Source organism: Bombus pascuorum, chromosome 5, assembly GCF_905332965.1.
Source record: "Bombus pascuorum chromosome 5, iyBomPasc1.1, whole genome shotgun sequence".
NCBI classification, from domain to species: domain Eukaryota; kingdom Metazoa; phylum Arthropoda; class Insecta; order Hymenoptera; family Apidae; genus Bombus; species Bombus pascuorum.
In genome coordinates this window covers 5643979-5666007 of record NC_083492.1, presented here as the reverse complement: position 1 = coordinate 5666007, position 22029 = coordinate 5643979, and the positions used below count along the sequence as shown (strand labels likewise).

General features: G+C 31.5%; 2 protein-coding genes across 7 annotated transcripts in view; one reads left to right on the top strand and one right to left on the bottom strand.

Moving 5' to 3' along the window:
- The window catches only part of LOC132907373 (uncharacterized), a 29614-nt gene extending 25146 nt beyond the window's left edge, over positions 1-4468 (bottom strand). For 3 of the 6 annotated variants that reach the window (XM_060960409.1, XM_060960411.1, XM_060960410.1), the window contains exons 1-3: positions 2566-4416; positions 1333-1422; positions 756-862 (exon numbers count right to left, since the gene is read on the bottom strand). The gene's annotated coding sequence lies outside the window, so the exon portion shown is untranslated. Of the gene's footprint in view, positions 1-755; positions 863-1332; positions 1423-2565 lie in introns of all 6 variants that reach the window. The other 3 variants (XM_060960407.1, XM_060960408.1, XM_060960413.1) reach the window with 3 other exon arrangements.
- A 716-nt stretch (positions 4469-5184) lies between these two features.
- LOC132907375 (signal transducing adapter molecule 1) lies at positions 5185-12037 on the top strand. The gene is made up of 10 exons (XM_060960415.1): positions 5185-5626; positions 6357-6517; positions 6586-6831; positions 7114-7189; positions 7269-7478; positions 7586-7705; positions 7775-7963; positions 8526-8752; positions 8836-9074; positions 9378-12037. Exons 1-10 carry the CDS (start codon positions 5584-5586, stop codon positions 9490-9492), a joined length of 1626 nt encoding a protein of 541 aa, XP_060816398.1. The 5' UTR covers positions 5185-5583; the 3' UTR covers positions 9493-12037.
- The last annotated feature ends 9992 nt before the right edge of the window (positions 12038-22029 follow it).

Genomic DNA, 22029 nt, shown 5'->3' with positions numbered 1-22029 from the left:
AGAAGGATTCACTGAAAACAATTAATCTAGCTTAGAAAATATTACATACCAATCGCTAGTAGAAATACAATTTGCAAATAATCTGTTTTATGTATTTTTATATGATCGTAGAATATTTTTAAGACGTTAATAAAGAAGATAACCATCAGCAACGAAATGATAAACTGAATTAAAAGAATAATAAAAATTATAAATAAAATAAAAAAAGTACACGCTTTTCTGACTAAAGATTGCTATAATACATGTTATCGATTGGTTATTATTATAAAACTGATCACTATCGTGACGTAAGATTCGAGAATTGAGCGAAAGTTTCGATCGCTTCCTGTTAAACACCTTCTTAAACATTTGCCAAATTCCATTATGGTTTCGCTAAAAATTACATAAGAATCTCGTTTAATAATTTACCAAAAACATTTTTGTATTGTAAAAGCAACGAATGCGTTCTTTTTAAAATTCATACGATTAGTATTTAATATACGAGAGAAGGACAAAATTTAATCGAAAATAAATTATATCAATTTTACTAACGATAAATTTGAAGTGTTATATACCGATTATGTAAGAAAAGGTATAGGTACTGCAAAATAAATGATGGATGTTTCATGCTACCTATGCACAAAAAATGTTTCGATATCCTTTCTCTAAATTGCTTCACCATAAAACTTACGATTAGCTATAATATAGAAATAAAACATTATTTGTTCAAGACTCTAATTAATCCTTGCATCATCTATTTGCGATCCGTTTCTTACCTTTTAAGGAACATGAGCGGATTCAGACTACCACAATGCTCGAGACGTATGCTCTTCCTTGTATGATGCCCGAACCGAACTTTCTTCCTTCGCACGGCCATAGTACACTATCGTCCAGAAGTACAATGCTATCATTTACTTCGTTTCATGCAAAATTGTTTAATATCTATGACAAATGAATTTACAAAAAAGCTATCTATGATTTAATCCTTTAGAGATAACTTTTAAGAAGCATCTATATCCTAACTTCTAGTTTCTTCATCTCAAAAAAGGAATTTTCATTCTTTTACAATATGACTTCTAAGAGTAAGTTAGCTTGAAATTCTAATTTTTTAATTTCAAGAGAAAATTTTTCTGGGACTTCATTTTTGCTACATTGTCAATTTGAAGACACTTTGTTCAAATACCTTTTTTGAGACATAAAGTATTGAAATATAAATATAAGAGAATTTTAAAAGAAACTTAAAAACACTTGTTTCTCGCAAACTTAAGTGATACATCGTACTAATAAGCTGGTAATATTGCTAGAATTGCAGGCGTGACCCTAAACTTATGGACGATAGTGTATAACCATTACTTTCTTCGTCGTGCAGAACATCCAAGCAACCGTTTGTTCCCAATTCGATCGATGAAGTAAAGCACCTCTTATATTCTTCTAAAGTTGTTCCTATTAGGCAAAAATAATTACAATTGTCGAGTAATATAAAAAGAATCAATCATCGGTTCATAGAATAAGAAATCAAATTCGAGTGATACTACATAGAAGTTACCTACAATACTCTAAATTATAATAGCAATTTTTCATTCTTTCGCGTCTCTATACATACAATAATCCTCAAGAAAAAACAAACCTTTTCTTTTTAACGTACTTCTAGCAAACGGAAGTAGATTTAACGATACTTATTTGGCAAACGTTTCTCATCGTGAAATATCGGTATATTATTATGAAATTGCACCCGGAAAGCTGTGGTTTTTCTCCTCAAATATCAGAGTACACACTTTCGTCGATCAACGCGTTTTATAGATGGATTGTAATACTCTTTGAAAGATATATCTTTGTGATGAAATAAAAAGAAGACAGGTACACCTGTGTATCGTGATTTGCTGTTGAAATTCCTCGATCGAAATACAGCAATACAAAGATCAAGAGAACCGTATTACATAAGGGAACGCAATATTCGTACTGTTTATCAGACACGAGACATCTCGGAAGAGCGAGACGGTTCGTGGAAAAAAAGTATTGTGTGGACGGATATATCGCGGATGGGAAAAGACGCTTTCCTTTATGCCCGTGAATCTCATTAAAAAGCGTTTCACCTGTACGAAGGGGAGAGGAAGTGAATTTTAACGAAAATATTCTCGTAGTTTCGATTCTTCGCCGCAGGAGGAACCTTGTTACCCCTTTATACAGTTATTAGAGTAACGTTGTATTGTTTGAGGCTCATACAGAATCTCAAGTACTATAATTGGTTACATGATATAATTTTGTCTTTAGGATTATGTAAAGCAATATTGAAATATCACAATTTTGTTTATGATAATCATCTTTCCGTGTCAGTCAAATTCTTAATCAAGTTCCATGTTATCTCGGGTGACGCTGATAATATAATTTAAGAATTTGTCGTAGAACGTAAATTTCAGGTCATATTAAATTTCAATAACGTTTTCCAATGACTTATTCGATTTTGTTGTCGGTTCCAAGTACTTTAATATAGACTTCGCGTATAATTATAAAAGTGTTTCACTAATAAAAAAGAAAATGCTAAATTTTAATAAATCGTACAGTTAAAATATTATTCATATTACTTACATTTCTGTCGAATCAGGTTCCGATTGTCACAGACGTCTTGTGAATTAAATCATCGCAAGAGACCGGAAAATGGAAGTCACAGTACCTTAGATTTCGTAAGACCAAGCAATGTTAAATGTAGGTGGAAGGTTCCAACTGGACGTAGCTAGTTCGCAAGAAAACAGTGTAACATAATTTGCCTTAAACAATACAATTTTGCCTGTCGTGCCGCCTGCTTAATTTTCCCCTTGTCTTACAGGGTAATTGTCCAGATAATTTTCTGTCCTCGTATTCGTAGTGTAATTGTAATAATATCTCGATACACCATGAAATTTACATAAATTACAAGTTAGGAAAATTATAAATAAACATAAAAAATATATACGAAAAATACATAAGTATGCTTATCATAAATTTCTTCTTCTTGTAGATATTTCCTATACTACTATGTTATTTTTACATAAAATTGTTACAAATTGTTATAAGACTATTACTAATATACGCATATAGTATAAGTACTATTATTCATTTTTATCTTTCCTTGCCTTTCAAACATAATTGTTATAATTATTTCACTCTACTGTATAATTTCTCGTTTACAACGTTTCTCACTTTTCTATAATACTTGACGTGTATCTTCGACATCGGAAGCTGCTACTTCTCATCCGTAACTTAATAACCGCCATTACGGGACCGTCAAGACGCAACAATACTTTATTGATTATCCTCCTTCACCAATTGCTCTGCAGAATTGCTTTTTGTCCTACAATAATTAAACGTGTACACGTGTGCGCTTTCACCCGTTATTTACAACTAATAACGGAAGCATGTACGTAACGTAAGTTCATAGACTACTTCCTCTGGCATTCTTCCTCCTCTTGCGAATTCTAAGAACATCACGAGATACCTAAAACAATCCCTCTTGACATAAAAATGAATTTTAGGAAATAATATACTGTAACTTGGCAATAAATAAAATAATAAATTGATGATAGCAAATTTTTCAAACCACTAACAATTCTAAACAGATAGAAATCGTTCTTATATTTTGTTCCTTTTAGAAAGTATCAAATGTTTTAAATAGATTCAACGTATCACTTCCGTTGAAGCTTCTATTACAGATTCCGTCAGAACTACAAAACATACAGATGCTAATCATTGCTTTGTTTTATTCAACATAGATAAATCATTTGATCATATCGAACAGTGAAAGTGATATTTAAACATTTGAATGGAGATAGAAATCTTCGAGGCTTTCACGACCTGGATATACAATCGATACCAAAAGGACAAGGACTGCACCCGGAAGCTTCTGTAAATAACAATGCAGAGCAAGAAAGTTATCGATATAATTAAAAGTTATATGATAATTTCATGATACTAGATATCAAAATACTAATACAGACCATCAAAATTCACGGTTATTGCATAATGTCAAGGTGATTTTCAACAAGCACAATGACAGTTCATTGTAATTTGACAAACATGATGACAGCCTGATTGTCAGTGTATTATGCAGAAATTATGTGATGCAGTTTATTCCCAAGGTTTGGAAGCCTGGGACAAATGCAAAAATTGTTCGTGAAACCACAATGAACTAGAGACTCTTTCGTGAAGTCGTTTCGTAATAAACCGCGCATCTCTCTATTCTTTAAGTTTTCTATACTCAGCTTTTGACAGAATCTTCGATCTTCTTTCGATGAAAAATCTGTGTGAAAAGATTTTCAATTTAAAAATAATATTTATAATATTCCAGGCTCTTTGAAAATATAAATAATAAAGTTATTTAAGATTCAAATATGATGCAAGTGTTTTCTAGAATTTCTTAATATACTTTACTTTACCTCATTCTTTTTAATAAACTATGAACATGAAAAATATAACTCTAGCGCTATTTATAACGCTAACTTATTATATTTGCAAAATAATACGTGATACTAAAGAAAGCACTCCTCTTCCAACATTGATCAAGTTAAATTTAAAAATGGCGATAATTATTTCAATTTCACTCTATATCGTCTTCTTCGGTGAACTTCGGTTATCTTCGGTACATTTCGGTACATTTCTTACCGCCAAACACGATATCTATATCAAGAGAATATATTCAAAAAATATGCACAATATAAGACAAATAACAGAATTGTAAAAGAAGAAGAAGAATTAAATGATGTTTATGAATTTAAGAGAGGAAGCAAGTGCGATGGAATCAAACGCAACTCATTGTTTCATAGTCTAATCATGTGTTCTACGATCAGTGAATCACACTGTTTGAAATTTTTGATAATACAATTGCATTCAGTAATGTATGTAATAAAATAATGTTTCTTTATAATAATTTCTGTTACATTCGATCACCTTCTTTTATATAAACACTGACTATGTCTCTATCTCATCCTTGCCACTAGTCTACTACGGCGAATATCCAATGTCACGTCTATTATGTATCTTGTCTCTGAATTCATGTAGTATGAATGTACATACATGTACACACAGAATGTTATATGTACTGAAATGATAAGGTCGCGAGTGACACGAAAATGGTAATGGGACTCATATGGTAAATCACACTTTCATAAACTAATTTCAGAAGTTCTTCGCCAGATGGCAGGTAGTAGGACGCGAAAGTTTACGATGTATCGATTGTCGATGTTCATTTCAATGTCTTTATCGAAAAGGAACGAATTGCGCAAATTATCAGTAATTTTAATCGCTATACATATTTAATCCTTCAAAGCATGAATAGTTTATCTGAATTCTGCGTGGTCGCACGGTGAACTCATCGATTAATCGTGTAATTCGTGACGCGAAATCGCTCCCGTTTGACATTACGCTCGAGATGATTCGATAGTATCGAGGTTTTTTGGCAGGTCGAAAGAAAGATGTCCCTCGATGGTAGATTAGAATGTTATTAGTCATTCGGTGTCGTGTTTGTAAGTAAATATCAGCTGGATGCGTAGAGAAGAACGTAACGTAATTCCGTGACAGCACGTAACGGACGTAACTGTCGAATATAGATCGATTAAAGAAACCACCTCGAAAATGGGCCTTTTCCAGAATTCCTCGCCTTTCGACGCTGACGTTGGTGAGTGGCAGACTTCTCCCTAGCCTTAATTCACTTATGACACGATTGTTCCTGCATCAGGCTACTTTAACCCCAGCAAACAAATTTTGAATCCTATGACAGCTCGTATCTATTGTTTCTCTATGCATACGTTGGATCTGGTTTTTCATTTTTTTCTTTTTTACGCAACGTCAAAATTCCACGTTTGATGGATGCATTAAGCGGTTGTTGACATTTGACCTCTAATTAAGACATCAGATTTTGCGAATTACTTCAGCCTCGCTTTTGTATCGCCTCGACCGATTATTCCCGTCATGTCTACGAAAATGCTCGTTTATTCTGATAGAAGCATAAATCGCGTAGAGAAATATTCGAGCCGTTCAAATCGTAGGAATTTCCTGAATGCTAACTGTTCTTTTTGGAATTCATACACTGACAGAGCCAGATTTCTCTTTAATTTGCAACACGAAACTAGCCTGATACGAGCTCACACCTTTTATTATTTATTCAATTTGTTAGGAAGTTGTGTTTGGTACAAACATGTATATGAGATTGATACTCCATGATGTTCATATGTTTGAGGAAATCATTGAACAAAAAGAATAAAGTTATCATGTATATATATCGTCTAATTTAAATATTCAGTAGTATTTTCTATTAGGAAATTTGTGATTGAAATGGAATAAAACAAATTGATGCTACTATTTCCTTTATCATATCTTATGCCTTTCTTATAATTTTTTTATAATAGAAAAGGCAACCAGCGAGAAGAATATGTCTATAGAATGGGGAAGTATGTTGGATATTTGTGATAAAGTGGGAACTTCTACCCAAAATGCAAAGGAATGTTTACGGTCGATTGTTAAAAGACTATATTCTCCAGACCCACACATTGTTATGCAAGCATTAACAGTCAGTATATCCTTCAAAATGTAACTTTAAACCATTCTGTAACTGATATTCATTGAATGTGGATTTAGTTGTTAGATGTGTGTGTCATCAATTGTGGAAAAACATTTCATCTGGAAATTGCATCAAGAGAATTTGAAAATGACCTGAGGAAGCTAGTTAATCATTCTGAACCAAAGATTGCTGAAAAAATGAAGGTACTTTTAAAGAAATGGGCAGAAAATGATTTCAAAACTGATCCTCAGTTAAATTTAATTCCAAGTTTATACAATAAACTTAAAAATGAAGGACATGATTTTACTTCTACATCAGATACGGTAAGTTTCCTTCCATTTGAATTCACATATAAGATTCTTATTTATTGCGAAAGACATATGGTTCAATGTAGTCTTTTATTTAAATACTAATAAGATAAGACTATCATTTATTGACGTTCTGCTGTGTTTTTCCTGCAATCATTCATCAAGAGAATAATTATTCCATTGAACCACATGGAATTATTTATATAGATTGATAGACTATTTTGTATGAATCAAATAACTATAACCACGAATAATTGTTGTATTCAATATATGCATTTTCTTTTTTTTTTTTTTTAGCCTAAACGTATAAATGTATTAAGTAAAGATCCAAATGTAGTAACAAATTCACAAGAAGAGGAAGACATCGCAAAAGGTACCTCCACATTTTTAAATAATATTTGATATCATTTCTCCTAAAACTGTAAAATTAAATTAATTACTTTCCATTCTAGCCATAGAACTTTCTCTTAAGGAAAGTAAAGCTCATAGTCAAGCATCCTCTTCACATAGCTCACCAGCATCTAATAAATACACCAGTTTATACCCTAATGTAAGTTCTGCACTTGGTGCCTCCAGCAACTCCGAAGGCAGGAAGGTCCGTGCTCTGTATGATTTTGAGGCAGCAGAAGATAATGAATTAACATTTTTTGCAGGAGAAATAAGTATGATTTGTGTCTCAAACAGTTTTATTTTAATTACAGCTAGAAAGATGTGACTATAATAAACTTATTGTGTAATAATAAAATTATTGTTATCAACTAAATTTTAGTTAACATATTGGATGATTCTGATCCAAACTGGTGGAAAGGCAGTAACCAAAATGGAGAAGGACTATTTCCCTCTAACTTTGTTACTGCAGATTTGTCTATGGAGCCTGAACAGTTTACAAGTAAGATATGAAATATTAAATTATTCATGTTTAGTTAAAAATGAGTACTATATATAAATTCACATATAGAATTAGAACACAGTAACAAGAAAATGGTTCAGTTTGCTGAAGAGGTAGAAGTAAAAACGGTAAAGAGAGAACCAGAAGTGGTTGAAGTTGAAATAGATGAAAGAAAAATGGACAGACTTTTACATTTATTACATGAAGCTGATCCTCAATGTGATAATTCGGATCCACAAGAAATGCTTGATTTGGAAGGTATTGTATTTGTATCTTATATTGTACTATAGGATTTATTTATTCAGAAATATTAGAAATTAGGATTTCCAATGATTTCTATCCTATATGATAAGTTTATTGATAGATGGATTTATTTACAATGGATTAAACAGGAAACAATGGTTATTTAACGTGAACTACATATAGTAATGTGCTATAACCAAGATAACTCTCTCTCGACTCAACTCTCAACTCCTCACAACTCGACTCTCAGTTAACGACTGCCGATTAATTCGTCTTTCTCCCTTAAGCATCCTTTTGTCTTTCCTCATACCCTCTCCACGTACGTGTTCCATAACTGTCCGCGATCATGATCACGTACGCCTTCTTCCGCGTAACTATTCGACTGAAGGACTGAAGACACATTGATGGGCCACTTGGCCCATTAAAGTTTCCCGACTCTTTCTGCCTGTCGACTTAGGCTTTCTTGCAACATTGTTTATAGTTCACCCGATATTTCTTGGGCAATCTGTCCACGATACTACAATATATTATTTTATATCATTACTTATATTGACTATTAATTTTATAACAATTTTAGAACAAGTTACTGCTATGGGACCGTTGATAGATGCAGCTTTAGAAAAAGTAGACAGGAGGCATGCACAGCTAACTCAGTTAAGTTCTGATCTGGTGGATGCTCTTAACTTGTATCATACATTGATGCGAGAACCACCACCTCCTACACCATCAAATTATACCCTACCTAAGATGCCACCTCACATAAACCCTTATCAGTTTCAAAATCAGGGACCACCACCTCCACATGTAAGAATTTAATATATATTTAAATTTGTTTTCAATAAATGATATTCTTATTTAAGTTAAAATGAAATTTTTGAATTTCTTAGATATTTAATGGAGTACCTCCACCTCATCAAACTTCCTTTCCTGTTGGAGGTGGTCCACCTGGGCCATATAATGCGACTATGCCACCTAACGAATATATGGGTCCTGCAAGCATGCCAAACATGACATTACCACAACATTTTCACGTGCAACCAGTGGGTTCGCATCAGCAGCCACCAGGAGGACATCCTCATGGACCACCTGTGCCAGAGCAAAGCAATGTACCTTACTCACATCAAGGGTATGTGTTGATATACACGTGATATAAGATATTTGAAAATTCCGCTTATAATATATTTATTCAGAAGTAATATGTAGAGTACATGTAAATAGTTTAATAATATAGGTCTTTAATAGCTTTATAAAGAAGAAATTAATACAATATTTAATCCCTTTTGTGACTAAAAATTACTTCTTTCTATTAATGTAATATGAGAAAGTCACATTAGTTTATGATTGTTATAAACCGGTCATTTAAGGGATTAATGAAAACATATGTTAAAAAGAAAGAGTTGATAAAGAAGCATTTAATGATATACAACAGATATCCACCTCAAACTGGTACTATGCCAGGACCATATGGTCCACCAGGACCAACAGGACATCCGGTAAGCCAACAACCTCAATATGCTCCACCAAATGGGCAACACATGATGTAAAGGGATGCTACATGTTTCAAATTCATCCTGTACTGTAACTCAAGCTATACAATATCACTATATTATAATTATTTAAATAAACATACCCGAAGTAGCCAAAGATACTGGGTTTTTGATGGAAGTTTTGCATTCGAAACTTACCGTGTAAGCTTATTACAGGCACATACACGACAAAATAATTAAAAAATGCATTAAGCGAAATGCGAATTATTTTATTAACGTTTGATTACCGTTATGGTATATATTCTTTTCAAGAAGCGTTAGTGTCAGTCATTGATTCAGTTTCAATTAACACATTCCTTTGATTCGTTAGCGAGCGCTATTTCGTTTCGCATTTCAACTGTAACGACCTCGTTACATTCAAAGTGTTAAAGTGAAAAATAATGCACGGAAAAGTCAAAAAAAAAAAGAAAAAAATACTGAAATATAAATCATCGATTTATAAATATTGATATATTGTTTTTAATCATACGTCGAAATTATATCGCGTAACAATTTTATTATACTTATTTATAATATGTTGTATAAAGTTTATCGTATCTTTGTAATAAGTTCTGAAGAAAACTGCACCGTCGTTTAACGTATAATTACGCTAGTACACAAAAACTGTACACGACAAAATGGTGGAGACTGTAATCGAAAGAACTATCGTATTTTATAGTTTTTTACTATCATTCATTATTAACAACTATAAAGGGTCTTTGAAATACGATTGTTAAGATATGAAAATTCTTTTCTTAAATAAAAAAAAAAATAAATAAATAAAGAAAGAACAAGAAAGAGGTAAAAGATCATAGTAGCTTTGAAAGCAGCTCGAATTAAATATTGTCGAGGTACATATAAATTTAAGAACAATTATCACGACAAGACGTTTGAACTTGGTCTAGTCTGTCCACTGTGTATAATAAAACATATTTCCTATTAATTGCTTATCGAGAAATCTGCGAGGAACTTTTTATGAATTGTTAATGCATAATACTCGCATATAGTTGCGTTCATATCGTCGTAAAAGCGACCCTGTCTGTGTTAAAGAAAAAAACGAAAAATAAGAAGAACATACGGAAAAAGACGACTGCATTCTTTTAAACTAACATTAAAATAGGATTTAAAGGTTTAAAATTAGAATAATGTGATTCTCAAGGATTTCTTTAATAGGCCTTTATTTTTAAGATATTTATAAGTGAAGTTTATATTTCGAAGTTAAAATATGATATTAGTACCAATTTATAGGCCAAGAAAAAGTTATAGTAGATCAGTGAGCGATTCACTGTTAGACTGTAATTTCAGATTTGTTGAAGTACAAAAACGAGCAAGGAAAGTAATAAACCCGATAGATTATGAAAATTACTTTTTGCATATATGAAACATACAATAAAAAAGATACTTCATTCATATGAATTTCTTACATTACATTTAATAGTAAAATGTATATAATCCTGTATTTGAAATCTATATACTAATTATCACTCTTATTTGATTTGAAATAGCTTATATTTCTTATGAACTAATTAAAATAGTTAAATTAAAGTGTTTCTTTTTTTTATGTATATTATACTTTCAATTTAACTTCTCTTTATACAAGTTATACAAGTTTGTTCTAATTTCTTAGTAATTAATAAGCAATAAATATCTACATACACACGTCTAAAAATAGATTGTTAATAAGTTTGAAAGAATTTAATTCAAAGCTGGAAACAATCTCAAATTTAATATAACTTAAAGGGGTTGCTTTGTAACTCGAATTGAAAATTAAACGTATGTAAAGAATTTCTTCTAACGAAAACATTGTAAAGTACATCATTGTAAAGTATGACATCTTTCCATCTAATGAACATTGTAATAAGCATATATATAAACATTCTTATAAAATGTACAATCATTTAGACTCTTAGATTCTAAGTTTTCATTAGGTTCAAGTATGCATTTTTTTATCATTTTTCAAGTTTCATTCGAGACACTGAGTAACCCCTTTAATGTTTCTCAGAAAAGACAGGGCGCATTGATACGATAGTGCAATATATACTTGGGCGACGTAGAAATTTAAAAGAAACGGAATAAACTGCGTCGATAACGTGTAGAAAGAAAAAAAAAAATGAAATAAGATCATGTAAAAATCTTGTAAAGCAATGTCAGTAAAAAGAAGCTAAGTCACATACAGATGTATTGAGCGAAAGAAAGAAGACTAAGGAAGAGGAGAAAAACGTATACTGTACTTTGTATATGTACCTAGAGAAAAAAAGCGAGTGAGAGAGAAAAAAGAGACATAGAAAGTGATAGAGGAATAGATCTTATTAAAAAAAAAAGAAAAATAGTTGTAATTTACATTGTACATGTTACGTTGCCATTAAACTCCCATTATTTACGTAAGTGATGCTGAATTCCTTTGTTATATTTTTGTGAACCGTATCGTTCAAACTCTGTAATATAACATTTAGTTTTTTAGTACTTCAAAAACAATTATCTTGAATCATCTAGTTGGACATCGTCTAATGTACAAAATAAGTCATATATAAGAAAAATAAATGATACGTTTGGATTTGAATAATTTACTCCAATACTAATATTTATAAGTCTTTGAAATCTTAGATCCCTCTTCTTTTCTATCACCTTATATACACAATGTCCTAATAAAATCGATTCAAGATTGCTCATGACATTTACGTAAATAGAAAGATCACGTGTTTTACTTTTTACTCTGCGGGATTTGACAGGAAACGATCAAACGTTCGCAGTTAAATGTTTGAAGAAAACCTTGTTTGATAGAAACTCATAGATTCATAAATAACATGAAAATGGTTTTGAAAAAAGAAGTGTAATATTTATTCGCTGTATATTGTTTTATATTGTACTATTATGTATTGTGTAGAGTGTGTCAACATTTTGCCTCGAATTGTATTTCTGCAAAGATTTCTTTAAGGATCGTTTACTTCTTTATTCTTTCTTCTCCTGTTCTATTTCTTTCATACCGTTTACTATCTTCCCTTCTTGGTGCGTCCATGCTCTATCGACCTTCTGAACGCTCTTACCACGATCGAATCTCATAATAATTGCGATTCCCAAGAATTGTTCGAAATCTCGTCATCTTCTCTGAACGCAGTTATCCAGCACCGTGTTTTTCGCGCACGATCCACTCATTACTCAAGATTTATGGTCGACGTAGTGGTGGATTTATCGTAAAAAGGTATCATTTTACAGTGCCGTCATCGTCGTAAATCATCGCTCCTTACATTTCTACGAAAAGCTGACAACATTTAAAAGACCGGAATCTACTGAAACGGCAACACCCTGATATAATTAAAAGAATAGCGATGAGAATGATCATTTCTATTTATCATAGCAATTTGAGAATTATTTTCAAATATAGTCGATAAAGAATGTTATATCGAATATTAATTTTGTGTAATTATATTATTGTGAAAAATTTTCTATATAATAAATCTGTTTAGATTATATGGATTATAATTATAACATGCAACTTAAAAATTTTCTTTAGAAGAAATAGATTATAGGATTCGTTATGGGCCTTTTCAACTTAATTTGAAATTTAGAAATATGAAGAGATTCGGTTTTGGTATAACATACTAATAAAATACAAATGAAACAAAAGTGAAGTGTATATCTTTCAAGTCATGTTGGGTAGACAGTTAAATACAATGATAATTATGATCTACTATTACATCCAAAAATAGTTATTGTTTACAAAGCTTATGATAATTTGATTACACAAAATTAATCTTCCAGACAATTGTTTTACTACCTTATCGCCATAATAATGATTTTCTGCAATGTAGCGAACCAGGATATTAATAAATGCATTAATAATTGATCGTGGAATCCTCATAACTGTTAATCTGGCCGAAGATCGATAGAATAATGAATCGTCTTCCTTGACAATGACAATCTTACATCGACAATGAACAAAACAACCTTGACATTAACATTCTACTTCCTTCAGTTTTGTATTCATTTAATTAAAAAAAAAAAAAAAAAGCAAAGCGATATATCTACAAAGGCTTCGTAACACGAAACTGATTATCTTTATTATATTCGGTTTAACGAGTTTGTAGAAAATTATTAGATTATCGTTTCTGACGTTATTGAAACCTATGAGACACCTTGTATATAACGTTCTCTAAAATCGAACATCTTTTGCATATGGTCACGAGTATCATGCGCGTATTTTTCTTATTTTGTTCCATTAAGTTAAAATGTCAAGGAAAGCTATATTAGCATAAATATTAAGATTTTTGAATCCTATTTCTTCTTGAATAAATCTTCTGTTTATCCAGGTTTTGCAAAATTCCATTTGATATGATTTACAAACACAGTTTATTTATAAAAATGTCATACGAAAATTAATAGTTCTTATTTTTGTTTAATATTTTTAAATGCTTTAGCCTCAGATTGTAAAAGAATGTGCAACTAGTATTTATATAGAATAGTATAAAAGTTTCAACTTTTACTTTCCATATTTCATTATATGTATATAATTGACACCACTTTTAATTAAAATTCAAAATAAATATATTTCGTTTATTCATATAAATTCAAAATAAATATATTTTTAATTCGTTCAGTAAATTTCTGGATAAAATTGCAAAATGCTACCTTTAAACTAATAGTAAGTTTCAATGCGGAGATTAAACAACACGTACGATGAACTCATGACTCGTTTGAAGCAGGATAAATTTAGGTCCATACTCATCCCTTTCACTATATACAGGTAATCCCATAATAATTAAGAAGAATTTTATGAATCAACAACTTTAACGAGCTTGTCCAAATTGCAGGTCTTCGCAAATGAATTAACAGAAATCTTTTTCCTACCTTTCGAGCAACAAGGTCAAAGATGTGGCGCGTCAAATAGGACAATCATTAAATAACGATCGTTGACCTCGTGTTACTTCTATCTTTCAGAGAAATCAGCTTTGCCTATTCTGGTAATCTCTTTCTAAATATTTCATCTTTTTTTTCTTTACTAACTATAAGTTACTTAACAGTAATCTTTAAGCTATTGAATAGTTACCTCGTTGAAGAAATGGAACGTATCAAATATATTATTGATTACTTATCGATTGAATCAATCAGATTTAAGAATTTCTATTATTTACATTTTTTATACAATTCAGATCGTGCCGTATCTTTTACAAAGACCTTTATCAACGATCGCGTGATACCGATCTTCGGAATAGTTATCTCGAAGTAATTATTTTTTATCCTCGCAGGATACATTTTTGCATCTTTTGTCCTGATATAGTATAGTGACAAGTTTTGACCTAATTTTTCGAGGCCAACGATACGAATAAAAAACGAATGATACAAAATGGAAATATCTAATATTCATCCTCCTGTAGAGGAAAACATATAAGAGACGATGTTTTCTCAAGAAAGGATAGGTCGTATTCACTGGAAAAAAGAACAACTATACAAGTTTATCTTTGTCTGAGAACTATGAAATCAGCATATTTATATATAGTATGTTTCTTGCTATATAAAAATTGAATACAAGATAAAATAGAATTAAATTGTAACAGTAACTTAGTAATACATCTCCCCTTGTTTTCGATGAATTTAATTGTTCGATTTTGCGATATTTCTTCCTAATCAGATTACATATCTTGCACCTTATACCGGTACAAAGATTGAAAATTTTAAGGTTTCGGGCTTTTATAATTGTAAAACGCACTGTATATTTATGGAACTTCTCCATGGAATCGATATAACGATAAGAAAGGATGGACGTATCCCTTTATGACTTTGTCGATCCTTCGAAGATCGTTCAAGATCGATCTAGTAATCGTTCAATCTTCCCATCCGCGCGTACAATGTTGCGACATCCGTGTTAAATGCTGTTTTGCAAGTCCATCCATCGTTGCAGTTTCGTCAGATGTCTGCAGTTAATCGTGAATCAAGGATGCTCTGCATTCCAGGATATTCTCCTTTTACGAATCTCCGCGGTCTACTCGATTATCGCGGATGTTCTATGCATCGTATAGTAATGCATTATAATAGAATGCCACGATAGTCACTCCCACATAAAACCGAAGCTTCAATACGTTCGTCAAACCACAGATCACGCAGCAGATAAAACTCTGCTAATGAATCTGGACAATAATTTTAATAGCAATAACGAATATAATAATTTTACACACGATGACCGAATCCAACTATAATTTCCTGTGACATTTAATAAATCATATTGCCCTTGAATCACTTGCGATCACTTGCTTCGTGGAAGTACCATCGTCTCTCGTTAAAAACTCGATTTACAACAAGAAGCAATCCTCATTTCCCTTGAAAATTCTTTACAAGCATCCTTAATTTTGTATAAATAAAACATGCTGCGCTATTATAAGACTCAAAGAATAATTAAATGATCTTTGCGGAGATGTTCATCGATGTGTTTTATCTTTCTTGACTTCTCTCGATATAAGAATCGTACGGAGGCGAATCAACAAACGGTTACTAATTATTTCTTTAGGGTGCCGTTAAAGAAATATCTTTTTAAATCTTTACAAAAATAAGTCAAAGAGATATGATTGAATATTTGTAACAAAGGAATTCTTCCTGCGAAACATCTTGTACATATTTTATATGATTAACAAAGATATTGATATTTATAGAATAAGCATTCTACTATGTTACCGGTCAATACAATTTGGGGAAGAAATTTTTTGAAGATAAATTATAATTAGATCGTTTGAAGATGCAGCGTTTTCGTGCGATAAAAATTTCGAGTAAGAGGCGGTTATTGAGAAATTTCGAAGATCTATCATCTCGTAGCTCCGCCAAAGCGGCTCTTGCAATTGCGTTTCCGTGAGAAATACATCCTCGAACGTGAAACGTTCGAAGCTTAGATAATTGGAGAACGGAAACGTAGAATAACCTAATAAGATCCGACATAATTAACAAAGTGCACAAGAGCGGTCTTTTTTGTGCTATTGTGTTCGTCAATGATGCGCGTGAAATTGATAAAAACATTTTGTCAGTCTATTGAAGCAATTTTTTAATTAGAAGAATCTTTGATCTGAAATTATCCTTGAAACTTTTTTTTAATTCCGTATCTCACTATTGGTAAATCAGAATTTTTAAAGTAGAGATACCGTGATATAAAATAGCCAAAAGTTGTGTCTCGAAATAAAGTAATAACTAAGGTAGAAACAAGCCATTATTGCAAAACGTGCACTATGTATTCATTTGAATTTTTCAAGATATAAAACTCCTAATTTATTTTTCAAGCGTCATCGATTGTCAAAATAAAAAGAGAGAATCTATTCGAAAATTTAAATTGGCCAGCCTTTCGTGAAGGATACCGAACGATTCATTTGTGCAAGAAAATTAGATTTCGAATATCTTATAATCGCAAGATCAATGAAAGACGAGTCATTTTAGAGATCGCAGCGAAAAGGAAACGTACATCGTAGCGCTGACTTTCGTAACTGGTGTACCGAGGCGAAATCGTGCTATCGAGATGCATAATAATTCACACCATTGTCTCGAGACAATGTTTATTGTTTTAGATACGCAACTTCACTACATATTTCATGTAAAAAAAGAAAGAAGAGACAGATCAAAATGTATTTGACATCGAATGACCGACGAACGTAACTTCAGTAATTATAAATCGGTATAATAAAATGTGTTAAATTATGTCTTTTTCAATATTGATTGAAAATAAATGATAATTTTTCTGTATACATAGAATATGCAAATTTTGCTCCTTTTACACAATTTCTTTTCTTTGCATCTTCTCACCAAAAGAATTTAAATACAAAGTTTTACTTCTTTTTCTGAGTGTCTTTACTTTGTTATTTTTATTTGTAATCTCTTCGTCAAGACGAAGGCTAAAAACTATTGAAAACGGAGAAAATGATTAATCGAATTGGACACTGTTACGAGCATTTTGAATTCACCTTTTAAATAGAGATTGCTCATAATGATGATGATGATGAAGTTTTAATTACTACCTTCGACTGCTTCGTTCTTCGGTTGCTTTCGCCATTTATGTAATTTTTCTCCAGATATTTAGTTTTATCCTAATGTGACAACATCTACGTTTTATTGAAAAAACCAGTCGCCGCCAGGTACTTAACGATGATTTTAGGACAACTGTAATAGTATGGCTCTTAAGCGACAATTGTTAAAAAGATTTCTAAAGATACAAAGATTAATGCAACTCAAAATAATGGATAAATCAAGCAGGAAATATAATAATCTACCTCTAGAACAAATATGCTCGAGTATTTTTACAATTATTAAAACTAAAAATTATTAAAATTAACAAATGCTTCTGACAGAATCGCACTACTGGCTTTTAATTGCTATTTTTAGTTATCATTTTATTGAATAATTGAATACAAGAGAATAGAGAAGGATTAAACATTGGTTCCAAAACCAGATACATTCAAAATACACTCAACTACTTCAATTTTACTAGTAACAATGACAATCACTAAACCGAAGTTGTAAATCAACGCTAATACATCAATCGTTAAACGATACTATAGGAGATTCCCTTAGAAGATAAATCACAGTCAATGTATTCGATCATTATCCGATGGAGGAGCGGACACATTTGAAAAATTTCAAGTTTATCGTGTTATTTAAGCTAGCGCGTCATGACTGTCCATTAAATGGCGTAAATCACAAGCATGCAAGGACATGAAGCGTAAAAGGATGTTCCCTGTCGGCTACGTACCTAATCTGAATGAAGTACAGGCGACATTTAAGGGTCGGAAGCAAATGCTTTCTGGAATTTCGTAATTTCATGCGACCTTAAGGCGGCCTTTCTCCCCGGCCACAATTGAGACGATCTCGTGATGCTGTTTACCGAAGTTTTAAACGTTACCTCGCTCGTTTATCATTCGCCTCGAACGCGAACAAAACCGGTCGTTCGAAGCAACTAAATTCAAGGATCGTCAACGATAATTAATTTATTATTTAATATTTATTATTCGACGACTCTTATCGTTAAGTCTCAAACCGCATATTTGGAATCTGGTATGTAGATACTACGTTTTTCAGATTGCACAGATTATTTTTAGTCGTTTTAAAACAAAAAAATTAAAAAAAGATAATAAACGTTCGATGACCGTACTCGTTTTGTATTATTTTTGTTTAATTTGGGCTTTGAGCAAAATTTGGAAATAAAGAATTATCTCGATTTCACGGTCTTTAATTCATTCAGGAAAGCGAGATTCGAATTCAAGAATAGCAATCGGCATTTTCCAGGACGGACCAAAGTGAATTTATGGATTTCAAACACGAAATTGAAAGTTTCCCTTTGCAGGTATTAAGAGCACGTATCAGTGAGTAACAAGTGTTCGAGGAATTACCGATTCTACGACGAAAACATTACATCAATCGTTGATCACAACATTTCCACGTATTTGTGAACAAAGTGTTGTTATTGCAAATTCCAATAGAAAATTTGCCTTTCTCTTCCGTACACGTCGATTGTTTATCATTAAGAAATTATTCAATTAAAAATTTACTCTCTCGAATGATAACTGTATTGTCGTGTCACAAAATTAGTTTTCATTCGCTTACCAATAAACTTATTCTCTATAGTAATTGCAGTATTTTCAAATTGTAGAAAATTGCAATCGATAAATTCCGTAGATGTTCATTCAATGCTAACTATGTGTTTCTTTTGACGAGGTACAGTGGTTTTAATTTAATATGTGTCTTGCATATGTATCTTTGTTAAATCATTCAATTCAGGAAGTTTTATCTTGTGACATAAGATTCACTGTTCGTTACAAGAGACGGTACCTTTTATAAATAGATCCCATTTATTTCTTCGAATGATTATCCCCACTAAGTCTGAGCTCCTATAGATCGCTTAACTCATGTGAAACCCACGTATCTATTTCCTTTGCTTTTCCTATTTGAACCAAGAGACAAATAACGGTAGATAACTTTCGTTTGAAATGCCATTTCTCTTTCTATTTACCATAATTTATTTTCATTAACATCTCTTAAAACATCCTTCTCTTTTGTTCAAAAATGCACCTACATTTTGAAAAATGAAAGATTGTTCAGTCACTTAAAATTTTACGAATAACAAAAGAATGACGAGAAAAGAAATTATGGAAGCGGAAGCTTTTGTTTTCTTGTCTGGATAATAGGCGTTCCAGCGTATCAGTTCTAAGAATAACCAGTTTTATCATTTTACATTATTTAAGTATGGTTCATAAAGCATCTGACGTGATTGACACGTATCCTGACGCGTTCAATGACTGCAAATGTGCGTTTAAACGTCTTTAAATACGCGTGCAGCATACTCCTGCGTAAATGACTAAATAATCAAACTGTTGTTCGATAATAGCTTCATACTTATATGATATGGTACAGAGTATACCTTGATCTTCTTAACGTGAGAATGAATAATTCAAATTACATAAATGGTTATTCTTTTTATCTGGGAAAACCCAATATGATCAATGAATAACTACCATATAGATAATATAGATAAAGATTATAAAGATGGCAAAATATGATAAATCCATTTCTGCTTATTGTTAATTGTATTATTCATCGTACGATTTCTTTAGCCTAAAGATATACATGTAAGTCTTGTAAAAATAGACGATACACCCACGAAGTATTATATAAAACCAATCGTACAATTAGCCCGAAGATCATTAATGAAATCCATGAAATCCAAATTCAGAAACCAAATAAATATAGGTATACATATTAATATCGCTAATACAAAATTAATTGGCGGTGTATCTAAATTAAAAAATGTTACATTCAAAGTTTTTAATTGTTACTCTATAATATCCTTTATAAAGATCATGTCATTCCCCTATGGTCATCGAATACTATGTTTATCCAAACTGTCTTCTCGATGAATGGTTCTCGATGAATAAACAAAACATAATAAATATACCGTACTATAATATAATCGAATCGCAGGTGACATTGACTACCATCCTGTTCTCGTCGGTATCTTCGATTACTACGGTGAAAGTTAACGAGGCGGTGCATCCTCAAGGTCACCGGCAAAGAAGGCCGAAGAGAGCAAGGAACAAAACATGGAGACGCGATGTCCAGTCTTTCTGAAATTCGTATATAGCCGATCGAGATCAAAAGTGACCTTTTCCATTTTATTTCTCTTCAAGAGAATATGATGAGATCCTCGCGGAATTACGAACATCTGGTTCGTTACGTTACGTAACAAATTACGTGCGTTTTGTACCTATCATCTCTTTCCCTTTCCTTTCTTCTGTCGTTTTTTCATTAATCGGCTTCCATTTATTCTGTGCAAGGATGACCATCGATACGAAGCGTGTCATTTGTTACATAATGGAAAAGCGTACAAAAATTGTACGGTTGATTTTGCATTGAATTTACTGTAACCAGCAAAGGATGATGTTTATGGCATGTTATGTCATGAATTTATTGCAAATTTGATAACATGACGTTCTTAAAGTATACGTAAATGTAGAAGCCAGTTGATGGCGTAAGATATATTTGTAACGTTTGCGATTTTGTAGAAATACTGAAAAAGAATTTCGAAGTATTAAACGATATTACATATTGAAAATATATTGTATAAGAACATGCGAACACAAATAGAAAAGTTTAATTTCATTTGTATTATATATATATATATATGTATAATGCAAAATATATTTTTTACTTATAATATATATGTAATAATTTACTTATAAAATATATTATTTACTTCGAAATCTTTAAATCTTCGATGCATAATATAAACATTAATTCCTCTGATTTGCAAAAACTTTAATTTGTGAAGGTGATACGCTCTTATATTTCACGAATGTCGGGATGAAATTCAAGTACAATATCGTAAAGAACTTCCCACGTGGAGAATCGAAGGCATAAATTTTGTGAATTTCAAAAAGAATATATATAGTATCGATTAAAACGGCAATACGATTTTTTATGCAGCGTTATGTAACGATCACAGTCACGCAACAAACATTAATTTTTACGCATTTCTATAATTAAAGCGATCATTTCCATGTAAGTAATTTCATGGAAAAAGTACAAAGAAAACTACCAAAAGATGAGTAAAATTCAATGTAATTAGAATGAGATTTTAATAGTATAATAATTCCAGAATATTTCTTTCTTATGCAAATGACGTTAATGTTTTTCTTCTTTAAGATTGATCTTCAACAAAAAAAATAATCAGATCCAATCTTACATATGACTAATATGGTTCTATTTTACTATTCATCGTATAGATGTTAAATAAAAGAAGACACTTATATATATATCTAGCTATGTTAGAGTCATTTTAGAAATTTCAATTATAAAGTAAAGAAAATTTGTGAAAATTATCACAAAATCATTCAAATATTTCTTAATTAAATATTTTTAATTATAAAAAATTTGGGAATATTTACACAATGCTTTCTCCTGAATGGACAAAAAGGTGTGCTATGTTACATAAATATCTATAAATTGTCAGGTATCCAAATCATCTATTATTCATTGCTTCCTACATGTTTTTTCAACGTTTCAACTTTCTTCGAAGCAAATCAAATTCAACTCAGA